Source organism: Nomascus leucogenys, chromosome 8 (assembly GCF_006542625.1).
Source record: "Nomascus leucogenys isolate Asia chromosome 8, Asia_NLE_v1, whole genome shotgun sequence".
NCBI lineage: Eukaryota > Metazoa > Chordata > Mammalia > Primates > Hylobatidae > Nomascus > Nomascus leucogenys.
Window position 1 is genome coordinate 7,955,710 of NC_044388.1, and position 26,701 is coordinate 7,982,410.

General features: G+C 40.3%; 1 protein-coding gene across 1 annotated transcript in view; it reads left to right on the forward strand.

Moving 5' to 3' along the window:
- Positions 1–26,701, forward strand: part of PCOLCE2 (procollagen C-endopeptidase enhancer 2) — a 71,992-nt gene that overhangs the window by 22,964 nt on the left and 22,327 nt on the right. The window contains exons 3-4 of the mRNA XM_003265339.4: positions 18,467–18,722; positions 23,912–24,036. Of these exons, the coding sequence (XP_003265387.1) occupies positions 18,467–18,722; positions 23,912–24,036 (381 nt within the window). The remainder of the gene's footprint in view (positions 1–18,466; positions 18,723–23,911; positions 24,037–26,701) is intronic.

Genomic DNA, 26,701 nt, shown 5'->3' on the forward strand with positions numbered 1-26,701 from the left:
GATGGGGTTATGATTCATATTTTTCAACATTTTTTGCTGAAAAGACTGTTCTTGTACCCATTATATTAGTCAAGATACTCCAGAGAAACAGTCAAAATATTTTGTTTATTATTGATTGATTGATTATGGGAATTGGCTCATGTAATTATAGAGGCTGAGAAGTCCCACCATCTGCTTTCTGCAAGCTGGTGAACCGGGGAAACTGGTGGTGTAATTCAGTCCAAGTTCAGAGACCTGAGAACCAGGAGGGCCTCTGTGTAAGTCCTGGAGTCCCAAGGCCTGAGAGCCAGGAGCTCTGATATCCGAGGGCAGGAGAAGATGGATGTCCCAGCTCAAGGAAGAAGAGAGAGAATTTGCCCTTCCTCTACCTTTTTGTTCTACTTGGGCCCTCAACAGATTGGAGACGTGCACCCACACTGTTGAGAGTGGATCTGCTTTACTCACTCTACTGATTCAAATGCTAGTCTCTTCCAGACAAACCTTCATACACACTCCCAGAAATCATATTTTATCAACTACCTTGACATTCCTTAGCCCAGTAAGTTGACACATACAAATCAACCATCACACTTACTGAAGAGCATTGACACCTTTGCCAAAGATTATATGTGTGGGTCTATTTCTGGACTCTCTTCTACTCCATTGATCCATTTGCCTATCCTGACTATTTTTCTCTTGCTTACAGGGAGTCTTTTAGACATCGTTATTATGGTGATTCTTAGCAACATATTAAGTGAACTACTTTTTTAAAAAGAGAAAAATAAGCCTTAGATTAAAAGACTGTATCCACATTTCCTTTCTTTCTATCCAGTCTCACAAATTATTCCAAGTTCTCCATACATTGATTTTGTTGACATGTTTATATAATGAGCATGCTGACTACATAATATCTGTATTTGTAGTTATTTCTAAAACTTCATGTGTTTTAATTTTTGCTCTTTCATATTATCCTCTAAAAAGCAGTGAGAGGCCCTCCATCCTTCACAGGATGTTGTTTCTTTTTATATTCTGTAGAAATTATGGCTGAGCCAGAAATTAAAGTGAGAAACCAATGTTCCTAGCCAATGCATTCTTTTAGAGATGTTGTTGTCAACTCACTTATTTTGTATAGGGTAACTTCATTAAACAAGCTTATAAGGGGTTTCTTGCCTCTCACTCTTGGCATGAAATGGATGTATGAAGCCAGATTTTGCAGTATGACTCAGATGTTCATCTTTATTACAAGTTAAATTTTGATGCTTTTCTATTTGTATTTTAAAAGTACTTTAGGGTTGACAATTTAAAAAAAAAAACAGGCAAAAGATTTGAATAGACATTTCACCAGAGAAGATATATAAATGGCCAGTAAGCACATGAAGAGATGCTCAACATCATTAGTCATTAGAGAAATGCAATCAAAACCACAATAAGCTACTATCATACCCATTAGGATGAAAAAAAAAACCACAGAGAATAACAAGTGTTGTTGAGGATGTGAAGAAGTTGAAACTCTCATACACTGCTGGTAGGAATGTAAAATAGTACAGCCACTTTGGAAAACAGTTTCTTTTAAAGTTAAACATTTACCATATGACCCAGCAGTTGTACTTTTAGGTGCAGGAGAAATGAAAATACATCCACATAAAGACTTGTACAAAGATGTTTATGGAAGCATTGTTAATAATAGCCAAAAGTAGATACATTTCAGATACCCATCAACAGGGTAAATGGATAAATATGTGGCATATTCATACAATGGAATATTATTCAGCCATAAAAGGTGTGCAGTACTAATTCATGCTACAACATGGACCTCAGAGACACTATGCTAAGTGAAAGAAGCCAGATGCAATAGACCACATACTGTTTGATTCCATTCATATTAATGTCCAGAAAAGGCAAGTCTATAGAGACAGGAAGTAGATCAGTGCTTGCTTGAGGCTGTGGGTGGGAATAAGCAGTGACTGCAGATGGGCGTGAGAAATCTTTTTGGAGTGATGGAAATATTCTGAAATTGGATTGTAGTGGTGATTGCACAACTCCATACATTTTCTAAGAATCGTTGAAATGTACACTTTAAAATGAGTGGGTTAGTATGGTTTGTAAATCATAGCTCGATAAAGTTGTGTTGTTTTGTTTTTTTAAGGAAAAAAGTGTTGTATGATTGAAAAACTCGGACCTGAATTGGGTCTGAAATATCAAGGAACTATCAGGACCCTGGCCTGAAACTTGTGGCCAGGTGGGAAATGATAAAAGCAGAACTGCTCTATATGGCATTTGAAGACTCTCAATTTTAAGAATCAGCTTCTCCTTGAATTGAAAAACCACAGCATAAGTGCTTCTGATCAACATCAGCCATCTCTTCAGACAGCTGAGGGCTTTGAGGAAAAGGTGCTTGGTGAAACTTGGGTATTCTCATTTTATGAATAACCCTAAGCTTTGCAGTGTGCCAGGTCGCCATGCAGGAAGTATCAGGCATGTTTGAACGTAATTACCCCCACCCTGCCATAACTTTCAAGCCATCTGTGCCAGTTTCACGCAGTCTGGACTAGTAAATTCTTTCTGGGATGCTCCCCAGTCTTCTTTTCCTTGTCTACTAGTGTCTTCTTTTTATGATTTTTTTTTTTCTTAAATGTGTCGTTGTCACAGAACATTTAATTTAAATGCCACACCATCTGAGCAAAATGATTCACTGTCTTTTCTTCTGCTGACTAAACTCTCCTCCGGGAATCATGAGGTTTTTCTTAAATAGCATGCTAGTTTATCCTCTTTTGTTTCGTTTTTAATTTCATTTACATTTTTAAAAAAGCTTTGTGTTTGGAGGAGTCTGGGTGGAAAAGAATTTAGTTAGTTTGAAAATAATTTATAAGCAAAGTTTAGCTAGGTTGTTGGGAGGCTTGGGCACACGGGTGTGGAAATAATGAAAATGCCTCCTCTGTTGATGCTTCTAACCACCATCCCAAGGATGTGCCCTCGGGTTGTTGCTTCTGGCACCTCTGAGCCCTTCCCACACCCTCTTCCTCTCTTACGCGCTATTTGAGGCTACACATTTGTGAGCCATCTGGCTAGAGTAAGACAGTCGTCTGTGGCCTCAGACGTTGTTTTCTCTTGTAAAAGTTTTTCCATGTCCCATCTATCTGATCAAATGTCCTCTTTCCTGAGAGAACTGGACCTTTTGAAAGGTTTTTCCCCCGAAACCATCATTCTAACTGCCTTATGATATTGCAACATTCAGCTCAAATATCTTAACCTTACGTGTTCAAAAGCAAACTTATGACACCCTCTGTCCCTCTGCCCTACTTCTCTCTAAAGCAAAACAACATAAAACCTTTCTCTCCTCCTTGCTGCCTTTGTATTGTGGATGGTACCTGCAGGGCTTGAAACCCTGAAGCTATCTTCAATGTTTTTTGTTTTTTTATTTTTTACCTGCTGTCAGACATCTGGCCTCTGCCACATTAAGTGAACCAAGCTTTCCCATGCAAAAGCCTGCTGTGAAATTAAAACAACGATGGTGTCTTTTTTTTGTTTGCCTGCCAGACTGATAAGTATTGATAGGAGAAGGTGTGAAAAATGGGAACTAATACAACTTTTCTTGGGGGATATTCTGTAATCATCTAAAATGCCCAGCTCCTTGATTTAGCAGGTCCATTTCTAGGAATTTATCCTATAAAAATATTCTCTTAAGCACAAGAATATTTTTATAATTATGTTTATAATAGCATTATTTATATTAATGAAAATTTGGAAACATGCTAAATTTAGAAAAATTTGAGATTTCTTGTATCAATTATGGTGCAAGTGTACATTAGAATAGTATAAAGCCATTACAGATGGTAGTATAGCTGTCTTTCAGTCCTTTGGAGTTCTCTGGATATTTGATAGGTGCTTAACAGATCTGGCTTCCATTTTAAAAATATACTCTTATACATTATTTTATAATGTTATATATGACAGTCTTCTAGATAACCTACAAATACAGCATCTATCATTCTTACTACGTCCTAATAAAAATCACCTCAGTGACTTCTCGTGAAACATGATGAATTAAGCATTTGTTTATGTATTTAAGCATTTATTTAAGTATTTATCTTCCCACCAAAATTACAGTGAGGGAATTGAAAAGTTTAAACTCATAAGACAAATGGAATTGGAACAGAATTAATAGTACATGAGAGATACCAACAAGATTTTGGAAGATAAGAAAGCAGATGGTCAGTGGTGACTGAATTAACAGAAGAGAGAGAACGAACACTCCCCTGCCAGACGAGATGGGAGGTGTCAGTAGGAAACAGCCGATTTGTGCCACAGAATTCTAGAAAGGCTCTGGAGCTGGAGGCACCTGGTTTCTTGGAAGGCAGGAGGGCAGATGAGGTTAGAAGTTGGAGTTCTGTTTGAAGGCCTCTGTAAGAGCGGTTAACCCTACAGGTTCCCTCCTCCACCTCAAGCAGCAAGGGTGCTGTCTCTCTTCCACCTCCCCACCTTCTCCCTCCAGCCTGGCAGGGAGTATGCTCTGGGAACCACAGGGGTTCTGGGCTTCAGAACTGCAAGCCTAGCAGAAGAGGTCAGGCCCAGGTGTGGCACTAAAAACAGGGTAATTACAGTCTGTGTACTAGAATGGTGAGACCCCCGGCCCCACCTCTCCCCCTGCTCCTCCCATGAAAGCTGCAGCAAGGTCTTTACGCCTCAGGCGAGGCACTGAACAATCTTAGAGAAAACGAACAGCCCGTGAGAAAGGATCTCTATCCAGATACTGACATTTGGGAGGCCCAAGGAAAAAGCCAGCTCGTCCCCATCACACTGGTGACAAGCCCTGCCACAGAGCTTCCAGTCGGCCTCACCTCAGTTCTGAATATGAACAGCCAGTTGAGGATTACTAGACATTTGAGGAAAGCCTCTTACGTGAAAAGGCAGAGCCCAAACTGAGGGAAACAGAAACTCCAAGGAAACAGAGACGACACAGAGCAGAAGAAAATGTCAAAATAATGATCATTGTCATCCTCAGGGAGATGTGAAAAGACACTATGCACATGAAATCGAAGCAGGATACTGAAAACAAAGGAAACAACAAGAAAAACGCTGTTGGAAATTAAAAACTTGATAATAGAAATGAAAAAAAATAGTATTAGGGCTGGGAGATAAACTTGACACTCAGCAGGTAGAACAAAATAAGAGGTAGAATATTGAAGAGAAAAGATAAGAAAATTAGAGAATCCTGTCAGGGAAGTCCAAGTCTGACTAACAAGAGTTCTAGAAAGAAAGAACAGGGAATTTGGAGAGGAGGGAATTATCAAAGAAATAGCACTCAGCACAAATGAATGAAGAAAGATAAACACCAAGGTACATCTTTGTTAAATTCGCTCACAAAAATCCTACAAGTCTCTGCAGGGGAGGACAGTCACATAGAAGGGGAAAGAACAGCATCAGCCTATTGCTGGAAGCTAGAAGGCAGTGGAACAAAGCCTTTAGAGTTCTGAGAAAACCGTTTAAAGCTACAATCCTGTACCTTGCCGAACTGGCAGACAAGGGTTGAGTACAGAATAAAGACATTTTCAGAGGTGTACGATCTTAAACTTTTAATCTCTGTACCTCCTTGGTAAGAAAACTAAAGGAGGATGATCTCCAGAAAAATGAGGGAATAAAACCAGCAAGGAAAATGACATAGAAGCCCTGGGAATGCGGGTTCCTGAATTGGTGAAGAAGCGAAGTCCCAGCCCACAGCTGTGCTGCAGGCCTTGAGAGTGGCCAGTCCAGACTGGATAGAGGGTGGGCAGGAGGAAGGAGAGCTCCAGAATGGGTGTTTCCAAGAAGAGAACGGAACTGATAGAATACTGGTGCCTGGCCAGTATTGAGAGGGGTTTTAGTGATAGGCACATAGAAAACTAAGCTAACTTAAAGAACAAGGCATGGGCGGGGGGTGGTGGCTCACACCTATAATCCCAGCACTTTGGGAGGCCGAGACGGGCAGATCAGTTGAGGTCAGGAGTTTGAGACCAGCCTGACCAACATGGTGAAACCTTGTCTCTACTAAAAGTACAAAATTAGCTGGGCATGGTGGCGGGCGCCTGTAATCCCAGCTACTTGCGGGGGGCTGAGGCAGGAGAATAGCTTGAGCCTGGGAGGCGGAGGTTGCAGTGAGCCGAGATTGCGACATTACACTCCAGCCTGGGCAACAAGGGCAAAACTCTATCTCAAACAAAACAAAACAAAACAGCAACAGCAACAAAAGGCAATTATTAGCGCTAGGAAAAATGAAAAAAAAATTAGCCCAGCAGTGAAATATTTAATATTCATGTGGCTATAGTCATGAAAATCTTGAATATGGATTTAACCAGAATTTTTGACAGAGGAATAGGGGGAATAACAGGAAGCAAAGAGGTAAAGTTTAAAAGGGCTAAGTCAAGAAGTAGCAGCATAAGCATATAATATATTAAGCAACAAGGAAATACATTTCACGCAAAATGTCTGAAAGAATTACACCGGTTGCCTCTGAGGAGTGGCTATCAGGGGCAGGAAGAGTGCAAGGACTTATTTCCCATTGCTGTTAAAAACTATGGACATACTTTTATATTGTAAACTGTGCACATACTTTTTAATATAAGAATTGGATTAAAAACAATTTTAGTTCTCTCTTGTAGCAATTTAATGCTACCATGTAAAGCCTGTCTTTTACTCATTTAAGAGAACATTGGATACTCACATATACATCTGTTCTGTTTTAAATGTGCTTACTTCTTTACTCTGATTTCTCTTATCCCAGAAGGGAAGGGCTTTTTGTTTCATTCCTAATAAAATATCAGTATAGCTGGGCGCAGTGGCTCATACCTGTAATCCCAGCACTTTGGGAGGCCAAGATGGTGATCAGAGTACCCTGGCCAACATGGTGAAACCCTGTTTCTACTAAAAATACAAAAAATTAGCTGGGCGTGGTGGCGTGTGCCTGTAGTCCCAGCTACTCAGGAGGCTGAGGCAGGGGAATCGCTTGAAGCCGGGAGGCAGAAGTGCAGTGAGCCGTTATCACGCCACTGCACTCCACACTCCAGCCTGAACGACACAGAGAGACTTCGTCTCAAAAAAAAAAAAAAAGAAAGAAGAAATTAGTGTAATTTTGTGTTCCTGACCCATAAAAGACTTATCAGATGAAATTCTAGATTATGGAGATATTTTCTTGAAAATATTTCAGATTTGTTTCTTAGATTATTGCATAGAAGTCAGTTCTGTCCTATAAATGTTTTTGAAAATATATATATATTCATGTGTCATTGAGAAGAAAACATGGGCCAGGTGTGCTGGCTCATGCCTGTAATCCCAGCACTTTGTGAGGCTGAGGTGGGTGGATCATCTGAGGTCAGGAGTTCGAGAACAGCCTGACCAATATGGTGAAACCCCGTCTCCACTAAAAATACAAAAATTAGCTGGTCGTGATAGTGGGCGCCTGTAGTCCCAGCTACTTGGGAGGCTGAGGCAGGAGAATCATTTGAACCTGGGAGGAGGAGGTTGCAATGAGCTGAGATCACGCCACTGTACTCCAGCCTGGGCGACAGAGCCAGACTCTGTCTCAAAAAAAAAAAAAACATGGGTGTTGTATGACAAAAAGGCTCCTAGCTATAATGGCAAAAGTCTCCCTCAGCTTTTATGTCTGTTACCTTTAAGAATATCTGCCAGACAATATGTACTAGTGGTTTAGCCTAGGGACACTTTTTCTCCAGGAATCTCCACCTATCATGTCTATCTTCCGTATTAATTTATGTTGACAACTTCTGGAGAATTGAAAGAATGCCCTAAAATGACTTAAGTACTTTGTTTCAGTTTTCAAAGGTGTAAAGAAATTGGCTGGGTGACAGAACAAGACCTGTCTCTCTCTCTGTCTCTCTCTTACACACACACACACACACACACACACACACACACACACACAATCCTGTATACATGGACTGAGGGAATATAACAAAGCAGACTGCTTGGGACGGGCATATGAACAAACTGTTGGTGCCATCTCTCACATGTCTTAGTGGGACCCCCCACTTACCCAGGGAGGCACTGCCAGGTTCTGGGTCACATGAACCCTTGGATTTTATGTTTTATCCTAGTTTGATATACACACGCACACACATGCACACACATATATGTGTGTGTGTGTATATGTTGCTGTGCCAGCAGCTGGTATTTGATTAATACTTGTTGATTTGCAAAACAAATAAATAGCAAAGAAAATCCCAAAACTATTCACAGATCTGAGACCAAAATATGTGAAGACAGGAAACTTTTTTCCATCTCCATCTTCACCTTCATTGTGCGTTTTGGATGCCTGGCTGCCAGGTGCATCTGAGTTCAATTACTCAGACAAAGATGACTAGAACACTCCTGTCTGTGCAAGGTTCACAGTCAGCTGCAAGGCCAGGTGCACACTGCAGACACCTGCGAGACCTGTGGATGCCGAGGAGGCACCAAAGGGGAGAGGGAACAGTGGGCTCTGGTTCTGGGAGGTGAAAGAGGGAAGATAACATCCCCCCAGGTCTAGGAATTGGATGGGAGAGGATGAGTTCCTAGAGAAGGTGTATTTGGCCCCAATTTTGAAATGGGAGTGGAAGTCAATAGTCTGGGAAGGGAAGAAAGAATATTCCAGGCAGGGAATTTACATACGACCTCACAGAGGTGGGAAAGAAAAGGGGCCAGGTGTGTTTGAGGATGGACAGAATGATACCCAAGACACAAAGGGCTGGGGGGTAGATGAGGCCAGAATGTTAGCCTGGGGTGGGCCTAGTACCCTGTGATTCTGAGGAGTTTGGACTTCATTCTGCAGGTAATAGGAAGCTCCTCTGTTATTCTTTCATTCTTTTATTCCTTCAACAGCTATTCATTCATTCAACCTGTGGTTGTTGGGATTCAGCGGGGCAGCTTCAAACATTAGAGGAGAGGCCTAGATGTTCTGAGGCCAGGGTGGCCCTGTGTCCACATTTGTCCTGGACAGTTCTGATGTGTACCTGTCATCCAGGGCGTCACATATGATTTACCATTTGTCATGGATTTTTCATTATTTTAAAAGAAATATTACCTTTTTTCCTTCTTTTATAGTCATTTTAAGGACTTTAGAAATATTGCTCTTTTTTTTTTTTTTTTTTTTTTTGTGAGACAGAATCTCGCTCTTTTGCCCAGGCCGGAGTGCAGTGGCGCGATCTCGGCTCACTGCAAGCTCCGCCTCCCGGGTTCACGCCATTTTCCTGCCTCAGCCTCCCGAGTAGCTGGGACAACAGGTGCCGGCCACCGCACCTGGCTAATTTTTTGTATTTTTTTAGTAGAGACAGGGTTTCACCGTGTTAGCCAGGATGGTCTCGATCTCCTGACCTCGTGATCCCCCTGCCTCGGCCTCCCAAAGTGCTGGGATTACAGGCATGAGCCACTGCGCCCGGCCAGAAATATTACTCTTAATAGTTGCTTTAAAATAATCTAGGATGGGCTTGGTAGAGCTTCACTTAGTACTTCCACCTTTTGCTGTAGTCTTGTCTGGAAGTGTATCACGCACGTATGCAGTGCCCAGAGTTCTCCCTGAACACATGGCTAAATGTGAAAGACAACCAGTGATAACCTGTCTCTCCTTTCCAAACCCTTTCTGACACAACTAACAGCTTTCAAGGACAGCAGGCAGGGCGCACACTGATCACATGAAACAGCTTGGGCTTCAGCCACTGGGTGCTGTTACTCCTTCCAGTCCTGGGTTGTGGAGGGCCAAGCATTTGCTGCTGCTGCTCCTCGCAGCCACAGGAGGTGCCAGTGCTGTGGTTGATGCCAGACCTGGTAAGGCACCCGAAGCACCAGGCTCGCACCAGGTGGTTCAGTAGGAAGCATGGGAAAGTACAGGTTCATTGCACACGTATGATAGATTGGGAAATGGAGACTCTTACTTACTACAGAGTATATAGAATATCCTGGATGCTCTTGCCTAGAGTGTTTCTGAAATTTATTGCTCAGTGTGTATCTACAGCTCTTTATCTTATCATTTGGTAAAGCTTTTTAAAAATTTTTTGCTGTAAACCTTTTAGGAGCAAATGGCTAAAAAAAAAAAAAGCTCCTGTTTAGAGAAAAACTGAGTAGTGAATTTCCAGTTTTCTCAAGAACATGGATGAGTAATTTATAACTTGCTCAGAAGATTTGCCACCACTTATGTCCACAGTAGGATCTCAGGGTCTCACTGGCCAAAGGAAAACAGCAAGACAAATGTCTGTGAAAAGGAATACTCTTCGTTTTCAATGTTGTCTCTTTCCCCAACCAAAACCTAACGCGACAGCTCTTGGCACGATTGCTTGTCTCCTCATCCTGCTGCATCTACCTTAGCCTTCCTGCTTCTGTGGGTTCGGCTTTGTTGTCCCTTCACATTTTTCCCATTTGCCTTTCCACTTGGCAGACTTGAGTCTGAACACCCTCCCAGTGCCGAAGGGCCTGGTCACAGCCGGGATCTTTCAGACATATTCATGCTTAGGCAGCATTTGCACAAGAGGCATAACCTGAAGTCCTGTCTCGTTCATTTTGTAGCCAAGTCTTCATTCAGCTTAAGAAGTACTGGTGGCTGCTGGTTGCCTCTCACCCCAGCTGACCAGCCACAGGTAAAGGACTCAGCGGTGATAACTCAGAGGTGATAACAGGGGCTCGAGGGCCTAGTTACACTTTTGCAGGGGCCGTGGAAATTACAGCATGTGCCTCGATGATTCTGAATTTTCTCACCTTTGTGGTTGCTCCAAATCATCCACGTCTACTCAAAAGTGAGGTGCTTTGACCTGAATTCAGCCCATGGTACTCCAAGCAATCTACAGTTAGGCAAAGCTGGTGTCTCCCTTACTATTCACACAGCCTGTGTCGGCTTCCTGGGTGGCCACGTCACACTGTTGATTCCTAGAGAGCCTGTAGGCACCCCAAACAACAAAGATGTCTATACAGTTACCTGCCACAGAAGTGCTGGGTAAGGACACTTGGTGAATGTCACTATCCATTTGTTAATCAGGGTAATTAACACAAAGTGCAAAACTGCTCTAACAAACAACTCCCCCAGTCTCAGTGGCCTAACCCAATAAATGGCTGTTTCTTGTTCCCTTCACTGTCCAGTGCAGTGGGAGGGCTGTTCTGGGCAGCTCTCCTTTAAGCACTGACTCCTTCTCCCATGTGGCTCTGTTGTCTTCTAACACCTCCACGTTTCTTCTCCTGAATCCCCTCCTTAGAGCAAAAAGAGAACTCCAAAAGGATTGCACGGGGTGTATTATGGCTAGGCCTGGAGGGAATGGGTGCATCACTTCCATCTACATTCCATTGACCAGGACCCAGACTCATGGCCCCAACTTAACTGCAAGAGAGGCTGGGAAATGTCGACTCCATGTGTGACCTGAGAAGAAACAAGGTTTGAGAGCATCTCCTCAGCCTCTGCCATAGTCAGGTCATGGAAAAACACAGCAAAGAGGAAGTCAGGTGACCTGAGTTCTGCCATTGTCTTTCTGGGTGGCCTTAGGTAAGTCGTCATAACAGCTGTCAGCCATTTCTTCCTCCCCGTAAGGATCTTAACCATGCTTGCCCTGTGCTTGTGAGTTTACATTGTTATATAAAAGTGTATGCTAGTAATAGGAGTCATGGCCTGCACTATTTTTTTTAAGATTATAAGGATCGCAGCATTTATTCAATGAATGTTTTCTGAGCACTTACAGTAGCCAAAGCATTGGACAAACTGTAGACCCACAGACCAACTGTTCTCTGTAGCTGACATTCTGATGGTGAGACAGATGATAAATAATCTGTGAAGAAATAAGAGGGCTGTGTGATCTAAGTGACCAGGGGTGCTCAGGATAGGCTTCTCTGAGACAGCGACTCTTGAGCTGACCTAGATGATGAGGTGGAGTCAGACCCATGTATATCAGGGAGAAGGCTGTGCCAGGCAGAGGACCAGGCTGTGCAAAGGCCCTTAGGTGGAAACCAGCTCGGAGGGCTCCTTGAACAGAAAAGTGGCATGACTGCCAAGTTGTTGCTTGAAGGAGAAAGATGAGAGATAAGGGGATATATCATGCAGTTTCTTAACCTCTCTGTGCCTTAGTTTCCTCATCTGTAAACTGTAAAGTTAGACCAATAATAATATCAACTTCATAGGGTTGCTGTAAGGGATTAAATAAAATGATACATATATAGTGCATAGAAAAATACCTAGCACCTGATGTTCACGAAGTGTGTGAACTATAATTAAGGTGAAGATTTTATTCTAAGTGCAGTGGGAAAGTTTTGGGTGGTTTTCAGCAGTTATCTCCACTGGTGTCTTCAGGCTGGGCTCAAGGTGGATGGGAGTTTCCATGCTCCTTCTAGACATCCAGGGGTAAAGTTTTTTTAGCGAAATCCCCCAAAACAAAAGAAAATGTTCAAAACATCTCGTTATTTCTACTAATCAAAATATGTTTTATTTTTTAAACATGTATAAGATTTACCTTTAAAAGAGTAGTATTGAAATATACCCAGAATATAGATGAATAAGATCTTGTAAGCTTCTGATTTATCCCCCTCTAGAAAGACTGCCAAATATTTGTACGTAATTTGTCTATAGATCTTTCTGGACTACCTTTGGAGGTACATGGGAGAGGTGACACTGAGTGGCTGTGCTCAAGCTTTACGTGGATAAACTGTGGTCTGCATTTTAGAATGCACATTCCCAAAGGTTTGTTTGTGGAAGAGGGAAATCGTAGATGATTAGAATGATGGCTTAAAAAAAAATCACATGTGCTGCAAAAACAGTTCTTTTTGATCAAAGTAGTAAATGATATGTTTGGGGAGGAAAAGCTGCAGACACAAAGGAGCATTCCCATTTCTGCAGAAATGCACTCCTTCACACAGAAGAAGCTGTCCTCCTATTTGCATTTTGCTCATAGTATCCTAAAAATGCAAACCATCAGCTTAAAATGCAGTTCCTCTGTCCTCTGGCAGGAGCCCTGGCATCGAGAGCCTTGGCACGTTTGCCTGTGACAATGAGGACATCCCAGGAGCTGTGGGGTGAGTTGAGGTCACTGTGGAAGCTCTAGGCTTTGGCCCACACAGGACTTTGCTGTTGATAGGAAACAACACTAACATCAAATTGTTTTTCTGCAAGCAGTTAATGAATCCCCAAATCAATATAATCTCACAAAACAGTAGCTTCATCTAATTGCCACCAAAAAAGCACCTTGAGTTTCTGCATTAAGTGTTAGCATTTACAGGAGATTTGAAATATAAAGTTTCCAAAAAGATATTCATCTTCTTTTTGCAAAGAATGGCTTAGAAAAGAGAGTGGCCTTTTGGAGCTCTGCTGCCAGGCAAGGTAGGAAATATTAGAATGAAAAAGGTGGAGCCAGCAGTAGGTATATTGTCTGTGATTTGTGCAAGGAAGCCGGTGATCCATTGAGTACCTAATGGATTATTCATTTAACAAATATTTTTGATGTTAAGCTTCAACTTGGGGCCATGCCAGATCCTGGGGATGCAACAGTGAACAAGGCAGGAAGGATCCTTGCCTCCTTGGGGTTGAGCTTTATAACATACAGTGAGTGGGCTGAGCCATCCCATGCTCACAGACCTGTGGGGTGCACTGCTAATTGGCCAGAGCCCACCTTGGGGTTTGGGGGTGTCTAGGCATGTCTCCAGGAGGGAGTGACCTTGAAACTGTGACCCTAAGCATGAGTGAGAGAAGGGCAGAAGTGGGAACATGTTCCAGGTAGAAGGAATAGCTTGTGAAGGTCCTACGTATTTTTATGTTTCCTTCTTCTCTTCTTCTTCAGCCAGAAAATTCAAGGATGCCCAGGTTGTGGAGTGATATGTAAACATTATCCCATTTTCTCTCTCTCTCTCTCTCTTTTTTTTTTTAAACACGGTCTCTCTCTGTCCTCCAGGCTAGAGTACAGTGTGATCATGGCTCGTTGGAGCTTTGATGTCCCAGGCTCAAGTAATCCTCACACTTCAGCCTCCTAAGTAGCTGGGACTACAGGCATGCACCACCACATCCAGCTAATTTTTAAAATTTTTTTGTAGAGACACAATCTCCCTATGTTGCCCAGGCTGGTCTTGAACTCCTGGACTCAAGCAATCCTCCTGCCTCGGCCTCCCGAGGTATTAAGATTACAAGCATGAGTCTGGCACCATTTTTGTTAATTTTTAAAACAACACAAAAATGTCACTGTGCATTTTGCATGGATACATATATATTATATATAATATAAAAATATAATATATTAAAATATATATTATATACACATAAATATACATACTTATGTGTGTATATGTATATGCACACATACATAAATAAATGTAAATACACACACACACACACACACACACATATTTTGATCAGCATGGAAGGAAACCCACTAAATTTATAACAGTGCTTGCTTCTGAGGAAGGAGGAGGAAATGGGGCCTGGGATGAAGACAAAGGAAATCTCATTTTTATCTGAAATGTTTTATTTTAAAAAGGAGACTTTAAAAATATATTAACAAAATGTTAACAAAAGTCAATTTCGCGGTTGGTATCCAGGTGTTATATTATTCTGTGTATCTTTCTATATTTTTTATTTTTTATTTTTTTGCTATTCTTAACAAAGAAAATTCAAAGATACGGACTATAGATTCTCCCAAGTGGAAAGGCCATCTTCAGAGAATATGCTCTCTAAAGTCCTTTAGAATGACAATCAAGCGCTCTTATCAAAGCTTGCATCAGAGGGCATCAGACAGTCTTGATCACTCATAAAAAAATGAAGAACAGATGTTGTATTATACTGAAAAGGCTCACAGCAGTATGCTTCTCATTTGCAATAGAATTTCTCTCTGGCCTTCAGTGCAAGATGACTTTTGTTTCTGGTTATAGGAGACTCACACTGGTACAGATCACTTCTGCATCCTTCTTTCAAAAGAAGCTTTGCCAGGGTTGTTCGGGTCAGCATGTGTTCAAAATTGCAATGATGTAACCCAGTTTCTATTGCTGATCATATTTGTGTCTCATTCTCAAATTTTCATTGCCATGGGAATAGGTACAAAACTTTTGGGAACAAATGATTTATTTTATTGGGAATGAGCATTCAAGTCCTGTAGTTAATTTCAACACCTGTCTACAGGAGAGAGTCAACAGAATTGTCTACGTAGTGTCAGAGAACCAAGAACCTGCCAATGAAACATGATTATACCTCTCTATTCCTCTCCTTGGTGAAATCATCTAAAAGTCTCCTGGACAGTCTTCCTCGCTTCTTGCAAATTTTAACTCCTGGTTCACTGTCGTCTTCAACACTCTTCCTTGTCCTAATCAACTGTAATTTCAATATCTATATGGGTGATCTTCTCAGGTCTTTAACCTCTTCTCCGCCAAAGAACTTATCCTCCATAGTTCCTCAGCCTCCCACTTCCACTGTTATTTTGTCCTTACTCCACCACAGTCTTGGTTGTTACTGTCCTCACCCCACAGGGTCCTGATTTCCATCCTAACCCAGTTTGGATTCCATGGCACATCATCATGGTCACTCCCTTGTCTGTGTCTTCAACTCGCTTGTCCCTCTCTCCTGCCACATCCTCCCTTGGCAAACCTCACCACTCTCCCCTACTGCTTACATCCAACTCTCCACCTTCCCTGTACCTCCGCCTATGGAGCTGAATGTGGCTGGGGAAGAAGACCACGAGCAAACAAAAACAAATACCTCCACCATGCAGAGAGGTCTTAATTTTAATTCATTTACTTCAAGTGGGCCCCAGCAGTCCTAGTACTCCTGCTGCATTTCCTTAATCCATTTCCTCACTTTTCTGTTATCAGATTCCCAGTAGCACCTCTCTCTTCCACATTTGCTGCTGATGACCTTGTTTTCTATTTTACTAAGAAAAGCAATCCAGAAAAAAAATTCTATATGCTTTCACCACCTCATTTACTGACCTACCTACATCTGCCTTCCCTCCTCTCATTGGGCAAAACATGCTCCTACTAAGGCCAACTCCACCCAGCTGTTCCTTCTGTAGATCAGATCCCCCTTTGCCTGCTCAAGGACATCTGTTAACCAATCCTCCCTCTCTCTTGCTTCATCAGTTTTGCCCTCTCTGCAGAATCCTTCCCATCAGCATGCAAACGTGCCTTAGGAAACACCCACTGCAAAAACTCTGCCTAGACCCCATATCCCCTTCCAGCTACCCCCATATTACTCTGTTCATCTTTACAGCAAAACTCCTTGAAAAGCTTGTCTATATTTATTGTCACCATTTCCTCTCACCCCATTTTCTCATGATCCTTCTCTTATCCAGTTTTCTCCCCATGGTGCCACCAAAACAGCTTTGTCAGCATTACCAGTGACTTCTGGTTGCTAAACTTCTGTGTTGCTAAATCCACTGGTCTTTCTCAGCAGCAGCACTTAACTCAGTTGCCCATTCATTCCTCCTTGACATACTCTCTTCGCCTGGCTTCCAGACACCACACACTTTGGTTGCCTCCTGCTTGCTGACTCAGTCTCTATTGTGATTTGACCTCTTCACAGACTTGATGACATTGGAGTGTTCCAGGCCTCTGTACTTAGACCTCTTCCTTTTTCTGTCCACATTCACTCTGCGAGTGACTTCATCAAGTTTCATAGCTTTGAATTGCCCTCTATACATTTATACAAATAGTCACTATTCATGCAAGAAAAAAACAAATTAGTTTGAGATTCTTTTCATGGCTAGGACTTTTTCGGTGATTCATAGAGAGCCTGCTTATATTTAAGATTACAGATGTGGCATCATATTTTGATAACTTTCTGATCATTGTACAAATAGGGGTGTGCAAAACAAAAAACAAAGCAAAAGACAGGAAGTTCTACAACAGACATCTTGGTGATAATGTTTAAAATTTAAATTGTTCTTTCTGTTATTAGCTTCTTAAGCTGTTCTAAGTTCTTTGGAACTCTGATATTCACACCACTGAGATAAGCTTCTAGGAATTAGAATGCAACGATGGCAAAGCCAAACGTGTCCCTTTTGCGGGGACTACGCCATTATAATTTCTACGATGAAGTGTGTAGATGTGTTTGACACAAAAAGCAAATAGCACTGAAAACACTTCATCTTACCATAGGAAAATAAAATGTATGGCACTGTACTTACAACATGGGGAAGCCGTATTAATGTCAAAGCATCTATTGACCCTTGAGTCTGAAATAGTTAATTATGATGAATATAAACCAACCACTTTTGATTGTGTGTATTTGATTTTTTTAATCACTGAGTTTTGTTATATGTAAGTTTTTACAGAATGGAATTCTCCACTATTCAGTGGAGACCTCATCTGATTAAAGGAGTAAAACAATTATGATCAAGACTTTATGACTGAACAACTTGAATGAAGAAATTAAAAGGTGGTATGAACTGGGAAAGAAATGGGGCTTTTGTAACCTGAGAATCCTACCAAATGCTTCTATAGCCATTTTTTTCTACCTACTCAGGGAATAGGGAAGGAACCATCATTAAGAATTTTATGGGGAAATTATGATGAATAAAATATTATGAGAAAATGAAAGCTTATCTTTTTCTTCATCAGCGCATTGTGTTTCAAGGCTTCCTGACATGTAAAGTCTTCACCTGGAAAACAAATGAACAAAAAACTTAGTGACATTTAGAAGAGATGAGTCAGCAATTACTCAGTTCGTTTAGTCAGTATAGTTCATCTGGATGTCTCAGGACCCAAAATGAATTATCTGTAAATTAACTACACAATTGCCAAAGAAATCCTTTATTTTGAACTTCATAGATACATTCTATACACAGGCATTGAGTGCATCCTACTGTATTATTTGTAAGAAGTGATTTTTTTTTTTTTGAGGCGGAGTCTCGCACTGTCGCCCAGGCTGGAGTGCAGTGGTGCGATCTCGGCTCACTGCAAGCTCTGCCTTCCAGGTTCATGCCATTCTCCTGCCTCAGCCTCCCAAGTAGCTGGGACTATAGGCGCCCGCCACCACGCCTGGCAAATTTTTTGTATTTTTAGTAGAGACGGGGTTTCACCGTGTTAGCCAGGATGGTCTCGATCTCCTGACCTTGTGATCCGTCCGCCTCGGCCTCCCAAAGTGCTGGAATTACAGACGTGAGCCACCGTGCCTGGCCAAGAAATGATATTTTTAAATGTTTCTTTGCTAAGCAATATCTCTAGGTATTAGAATATGCAAATATGTGCTAAGGTCCAATCAGGACTGGTATTCATTCTAAGTAATGACTCACCCATTAATAATACTGATCTAATATCTTGCAGCTTTGTTAAGGTAAGTTCTTAAGGAATAAGATTGTGAATCCTGGAGAATTGCGAGATTTGTCAAAAGAAAATAAGTACTTACATTTTTTAGGAATGCAATATGCTAGAAAACTTCCCTTGGGTTAGTTCAGATATGAGAGAGGAAAAAGCATTATCTTGGATATTATACTTTACACACTTAAGTAAGTGACTGGTGTCAAAGCCTCGGATATTGTTTTCATGACAGTTTTCTAATTGGCCCTTTTCTTGGCAGGTTCCCGAAGGAAAAGTAGTCGTTCTTAATTTCCGATTCATAGACCTCGAGAGTGACAACCTGTGCCGCTATGACTTTGTGGATGTGTACAATGGCCATGCCAATGGCCAGCGCATTGGCCGCTTCTGTGGCACTTTCCGGCCTGGAGCCCTTGTGTCCAGTGGCAACAAGATGATGGTGCAGATGATTTCTGATGCCAACACAGCTGGCAATGGCTTCATGGCCATGTTCTCTGCTGCTGAACCAAACGAAAGAGGTACTGTTTCCACGTAATGGCAATAACAACAGTAATGTTGGTTCACTATTCTTGGCACTTGATATTTATTTACTCCTTTAAAGCTTAAGAGTGGTTCTCAAAGAGCTAGTGAATGCCATCAAACCATGACGAGACCAATACAAAAAATCAGACTTTTAATTTAAGTCCACATGCATTCTTGTAAAAAATCGAATATAGAAATTCATAGAGTAAAAATGTGGAGCTTGCATACATAAGCATACATGCAAATATGCAAACACACCCCTTCACCACTCCATAGTCCCTTCTCCAGAAATAGCCATGGCCAGTGGTTCCCATACCTTTCTGTGTGTGCTTGCTTTTATTTGAGTACTTATACAATAGGTTTTAAAAAATAAAAGTGGAGGCCAGGCACAGTGGCTCATGCCTGTAATCCCAACACTGGGGCACCAAGGGCAGGTGGATCTCTTGAGCTCTGGAGTTCAAGACCAGCCTGGGCAAAATGGTGAAACCCCATCTCTACAAAAAATACAAAAATTATCTGGGTGTGGTAGCACACACCTGTTGTCCTAGCTACTCAGGAGGCTGAGGAAGAGAATCACCTGAGCCCAGGGAGGTCACGGCTGCAGTGAGCTGTGGTCATGCCACTGTGCTGCAGCCTGGATGGCAGAGTGAGACCCTGTCTCAAACAACAACAAATATATATATATACACACACATATATACACATATATACATATATATATAGTGAGCTCCCAAGGGTAGAAATCTCTGCTTTTGAAAGATCACTGCAGTGGGCAATATTTGTATGTTTTCAGCCTTTTACCTAAGAGCAGTCCATAATCTGCTTTTGGATTGGACTGTGGTGCAACATTTTTACTTGAAAGGTCAGAGGACAGAATCTGGGGCTGAAAGAGCAGCCAGAATGTTGGGGAGGAAATCCAGGCAGGGAGTTACAGAATTGAGGCACAAAATATTCATATAAAATCTACTGAAATCTTTGTCTGACAGCTAAACTCTACATGTGTGGAGGAGAGCCCAGTTGGCCTGGCACAAAAGCATCAGCTGAAAAATGAAAGAACTGAAAAGAGATTACAGCTGCTGCCTGCTGCCAGGGAAACAGACTTTAAGTTTGAGTCTAGCCAAGTTAAATGCCTGCTAGAACAAAATTATTTTTATCAGAACACAGCAGAATCTAGAGTATAATGTATCATGCATAATGTCCAGTCTGTAGTTATGTAATGAAACAGGAAAAATGTGTCCCTATTCAAGGACAAAAGCAGTCAATAAGAATTGATCTCAAGGTAACTCACATGTTGCAATTAGCAAACAAGTACTTTAAAGCTGCTCTTACATGTTTGTTTCAGGATTTATAAAGGGAAATATGTGCATAATAAATAAACAAATTGAGAATCTCAGAAGAAAAACAGGAACTATTAAAAAATAAAGTAATAATTCTAGAGATAAAAGAAACAGGATCTGAAATTTTAAAATTTACCTGTCGTGCTCACAAGTAGATTGGAGATGGCAGAAAAAAAGAGTCAGTGAACTTAAATAGAAGTTACTCAATCTGAAGAAAATGGAGGAAAAAGATTGAAGAAAAAGAGCTCGAGAAACCAGTGAGACAATATCAAGTGGTCTAACATCTGTAATTTTTGTCCCAGAAAGTGATAATAAAGTGAAAAAAATATTTAAAGATATAATGACTTGACTCTGCTCAAATACAGTGAAAAACATCAACTTACAGAGTCAAGAGGGGCCGAGCACGGTGGCTCATGCCTGTAATCCCAGCATTTTGGGAGGCCGAGGCAGGCAGATCACCTGAGATCAGGAGTTCAAGACCAGCCTGGCCAACATGGTGAAACCCCGTCTCTGCTAAAAATACAAAAAAATTAGCCAGGCATGGTGGTGCACTCCTGTAATCCCAGCTACTTGGGAAGCTGAGGCAGGAGAATCGCTTGAACCTGGGAGGCGGAGGTTGCAGGGAGCCGAGATTGCGCCACTGCACTCCGGCCTGGGCAACAGAGTGAGATTCCATCTAAAAAATAAACAATGAAAATAAGAAAAATAGAGTCAAGTGGGTCAACAAACTCCACAGGACAAATAAAAATGAAGCACCCCCATGCACATTATAATTAAATTACAGAAATTTAAAGACAGAGAAAATCTTGAAATCAGTCAGATGAAACTAAATTCCAGACAGAAGAACAGTGATAAGAATGATGGCTTCCATTTCCTCAGAAACATTGGAAGCCAGAAGGCAGTGTCATAGTATTTTTTTTTGAGACTGAGTTTCACTCTTGTTGACCAGACTGGAGTGTGGTGGTGCTATCTCAGCTCACTGCAACCTCCACCTCCCAGGTTCAAGCGATTCTCGTGCCTCTACCTCTCAAGCAGCTGGGATTACAGGCATGCGCCACCGTGCCTGGCTAATTTTTCTATTTTTAGTAGAGATGGGGTTTCACCATGTTGGCCAGGCTGGTTTCGAACTCCTGACCTCAGGTTGATCTGCCCACTTCGGCCTCCCAAAGTGTTAGGATTACAGGTGTGAGCCACCACCCCTGGCCTGTCATAGTATTTTTAAAGCACTGGAATAAAACTGTCAACCGCTATTCTATAGCCAGCCTTCAAGAATGTAAGTAAAATAAAGACATTTTCAGATAAACACTAAAAATCTCTGAAAGACATTTTTATACTTGCACTGGTAGAAATACTGAAGAGAATTCCTCAGGTTGAGGGAAATGACCTTGTAAAATGAAAGTAACAGAAGGAATGAAGGTCATTGGAAATAGTAAATATAAAAGGGCATATGTTATTTTCTTTTCTTCTCTTAATTTCTTTACATGTTATCTGTTCAAAACAAAAAAAACCTTAGCACTGTGTGGTGGAATATATAGTGTATGATGTAATATGTTTGACAACCAAAGGATGGACACATAAATGTAATTACACTGTTGCACATACATATATAACACATGAAGTACAATATTAACTCTAAGTAAATTTTGATAAGTTAAACATGCATATTATAATCCCTAGAGAACCCATTAAAAAATGCAGGAGTTATCACTAAAAGCCAAAAGATTAAAATAGAATACTAAAATTATCCAACTAACCCAAAGAAGGCTAGAAGGAAAAATAGATGGAATAAAAGAAAGGTAAAGCAAATAGAAAAAAGTAGTAAATGGCACATTAAATCCAAGAAGATCAATAAATATATTAAATGTAAATTATTAAATACTCCGATTAGAAGACAGTTATTGTTAGAATGGATTGAAAAGCCGGACCCAACTATATGTTGTCTACAAGAAAGCACTTGAAATACAAAGACCAAGTTGGTTGAAAGTAAAAGGAAAAATACAAAACTTCATTAAAATTAACACTAATACTTATAAAAAGACATGGTTATACACAAATAGACAGCCTACAGAAGGGGAGAAAATATTCACAAAAATATCTGGTGAAGAACTTGTATTCAGAATATACAAAGAACTCATACAGCTCAACGATAAAAAGGTAAAGATTCCAGTAAGTATAAAAATTGGCAAAACACTTGGACACTTTACAGAGGAAAATATGAATGGCCAATAAGTGCATGAAAAACTACTCAGTATCTCTCATTAGTCTTCAGGGAAATGCAAATTAAAATGACAGTGAGATGCCATTACTTACCCACCATGTTGGCTAAAAACACTGACACCACCAAATGGTAACAAGGATGTAAAGCAACCGAGGTGTTCATACTCAAGAGAGGTGTAAAATGATACAACCATTTGGAGAAAAGTTCCAGTAGTTTTTTATGAAGTTAAATATTTACATCGACTCTTGGCCCAGCAGTTGCAGTCCTGGGTATTTATATAAGAGAAATGAAGATACATGTACAAACAAATGTGTACAAAACTGTTCATAGCAGCTTCATTCACAATAGTCCAGACTAGAAACCACCCATCAGCAGGAGAATGGGTAAACAAATTTATATGGAGCTCTAAAATTAAACTCATCTAATGGGAAGTTTTTCAGAAAAGTAATGTAGAGAACTGGCAGGATGGGAAGGGATGCACAAATTTAGTGGGAAATGGATTCTGTGTCATCATAGGAGTGTGGTTTACACAGGTATATCCATTTTTCTTATTTGTACAGCTAAGATTTGTGCATTTCAGAGTATGTGAATTTATCTCCCCAAAACCTGTAAAATAATAATAAAAACAATGAAGCAGGTCGTGGGGATTAGATAGCAATATAGATAGACTAATAGAATGATGACCATTATTGTAACTGGGTAATGGATATGTAGGACGTCATTGTATTATTCTACTTACTTTGTGTATACTTGAAATTTTTTATTAAATGGAGATTTAGAAATTATTCCAAACTCCATTTTTATAATACATTTTCTTAAATTTAGAAGTTTGATTTAAGAATGGTTATATTCTGTGTCAAAGAAATATTCCATTGAAGTATAATTATTTTAGTTTCAGTTCAGTTTTTATTTGTTATTTACATTCAAGTAAAATTAAATTTAGAACTTCGTATTAAAATAATTCTTACATTATTTCTGCCAACCTGCAGGTACATATGCAACTTATGAGTACAGATGCCTGAAATGATATTTGTCACCTATTAATTTTGATTAGTTTTTGGTGGCTAAAACTAGGGATTTGGGGGTAGATTTTTACTTTCTTCCTTATGCCTTTCTGTGTTGCTGAAAATTTATAAATATTATTTTTACAAACAAAATTTATTCTTAAAACATATATATATATATATATATCATGGGAAGTTTTCTAGTAATGAGAGCTGTCTATATCAACTAATTCACATTTTGTCCCTGGGTATTTACTGAATACCAATGCCTTGAGGAGCCTTAACATCTCTGTGATTTTTTGAGCCTGCAAGCTTTCTGAATGAGTGCATATTCAAATGTTTTGTCTTCCTTGTCTAAGGAAAAAAAAAAAAAAAAGAAAAGAGGCCCTGAGTCCACTTCTCCCCTCTCTTGTGTTGATATGCTATGTCAGGTAACAGAGATCATTCATTGTGTGTGTTGGGAGGTTATGTATGTAACCACATTTTTAAGAGAAAATGTCAGCGCTTCTGCGGTTGCCTTTATTTACTGTGCTCTCACCAAAGATCCCACATTCCTAATCTCCACGTGGTTGTATTGCTGTCACCTACATAAACTTGTGGCTTTTTTCCTTGTTTAATACTTGAAGGGGATCAGTATTGTGGAGGACGCCTCGACAGACCTTCCGGCTCTTTTAAAACCCCCAACTGGCCAGACCGGGATTACCCTGCAGGAGTCACTTGTGTGTGGCACATTGTAGCCCCAAAGAATCAGGTGAGATTCCCTGGAAGTGTGAAGAAAGCATGCATGTGTGAATTGCCCAGACAATGTGGGGGGCCCACCAACTCTCAAGAGCCTCCGGTTGTGGGGGCTATTCGAGAGCTAAGGGATACAAGAAGAGGAAGGCTCCTGGACACAGGTATTTCTTCATGCGAAGACCCCAGATTTTTTTTTTTTTTTTTTTTTGAGACAGAGTTTCACTCTTGTCGCCCTGTCTGGAGTGCAATGGTGCAATCTCAGCTCACTGCAACCTCCCGGGTTCAAGCGATTCTCCCGCCTCAGCCTCATGAGTAGCTGAGATTACAGTCATATGCCACCACGCCCGGCTAATTTTATATTTTTTTAGTAGAGATGGAGTTTCTCCATGTTGGTCAGGCTGGTCTCGAACTCCCGACCTCAGGTGATCCGCCTGCCTTAGCCTCCCAAAATGCTGGGATTACAGATGTGAGCCACCGTGCCTGGCCTAGCCTTTGCATTTTTTTTGAGTTGCAAATTCATGGATTTAATTTCCTGCTATATAATGACAATTTTCAAAACAGTTTTAAAAATACAAATGGTAAGCAAATCCCACATAGGATTGTTTAACCCTGCAGTGGATGTTATAAGCAGCAGCGACTAACTGTGGGAGGATAAAAATCCCCAGGTCCATGGACATTTCAGGTTACCATTTGCTCACATCACAAACCCATCATGTCCTGATAATAGTTATTCTAGTAACTAAATAAAAAAGTGTGGATGCTTTGCCTCAACAAAGCCAACAAAAGCAAGCCACATTATCTCTTCAAAGAACAAGTTGGTCTGCTTTAGGGTGTTTTTGGTTGTCATTTAAAATAAAATATGTGCAGGTTCCCCACAAAAGGCTTTATTCATTGTTCTGAAATAATCAACAGAGAAGGTCGACTTTTCCAGTATTTATTAATTTGTGGTTACATATACAACTTTTTACCCTTTCTGGGAACCAGTGTCACATATTAATTGCAGGAAAGAACTTAGCATAGAAACAGATGAAATCTACTTTGTGGACCTTTAAAGATAACTTTATAAAAATTATTACTATTAGAAACACTATAGACTTTAACCCAAACACTATGAGGTAAACATTATGGTACTGTTTTTAAAAAAAAAACTTTTCTAAATTGACCTTTCATATAGCTTGAACAGATACCATTTGTCATATATTTCTTTTTTTCATAGAAAATTATTTAAGCTAATATACCATGCAAGTTAGTGATTTGAACATATACACATAAATACAGACATAAACACTGATCATAATTCCAAAACTTGGTTTTATTTTTAAGAAGAAATATATGGCCATTTATTTAATAATGGAAGATTTTATAAGTCTGTTGAATGTTTTATAGTTTAAAGTAACTTTAAAAATTGTGTTTCTGAAACGTTTAAACCATTATGTAATTCTTGAAATTGTAGTGATCATTTTCTCTGTGACATTTGTAAATATATTTGACCAAATAATTCCAACTTAATTATACTTGCAGATTACAGTTAAGCATCTCTTTTCCATTGTTCTTCCCTTTGATCATTTAAATGTTAAGTTTGATTTTTATTTTATTAATGTGATTTTTGGCTTCAGTCAATTGAGTTCTTAATCACTGTGTTTGAAATCACTGGCAGTTTCTCAAAGGAGAAAAATATAATGGGAAAATTAAGTCCTAAATAGTTTCTATGCAAGGGAATTATTGTATTGAAGGAATTTTATTGGAATTTTCTTCTATTAAAGAATTACGTTACCTTCATTTGTTACCACAGTTCTTTTCCTTTATCTTCTTCTTCACTTTTTTTAATCTTCTCTGCAAAAGTTTTTGTGACTAATTTCTTTTTTTTTTTTTGAGACGGAGTCTTGCTGTGTCGCCCAGGCTGGAGTGCAGTGGCGCAATCTCGGCTCACTGCAACTTCCACCTCCTGAGTTCGGTCCATTCTGCTGCCTCAGCCTCCTGAGTAGTTGGGACTACAGGCACCCGCCACCGCGCCCGGCTGATTTTTTGTATTTTTAGTGGAGACGGAGTTTCACCGTGTTGGCCAGAATGGTCTCAATTTCCTGACCTCATGATCTGCCTCCCTCGGCCTCCCAAAGTGCTGGGATTACAGGCGTGAGCCACCACGCCCAGCCTTTGTGACTAATTTCTAAGTAGAAAAAGTTCACCAATTTTTTTAATAACCTAGAAAGCATTTTATTAGTAAGTGGTGAGAAGTCACTGGACCCAAAGAGGAAATATTTTAATACAATTTAAAGCCATGTTAAGTATGAACAAGCATTATTCACCTATCACTGGCACTGACTTTTTAAAAGGTAGTTCAGTATGAAGATGTGTAGCAATTATGTTCAAAGTCAAAATTACCTTTGTGTCCATCTGTGATGCTGTTGCTATTATCATCTTCACCTGGATTACTGTGTTTGAGTCTTCTCTAGCTAATAGGAATTAATGCCCTTTATCTTCCCTGAAGTAGCAAGGAGGGTTCTTGCCCACTTGCTGCCCAGCAAGATTGGATACCAGCTGTCATAGGTAATAATAAATCCAGTGAGATTTCCTTTCATTCACATGTTGGAAATGTTCTTTTAAACATTTGCTTGTATGGGGAATGATTGATTGCCTATTTAATCAAAATTTCCTATTCACTTGAATAATTTAGGACACTA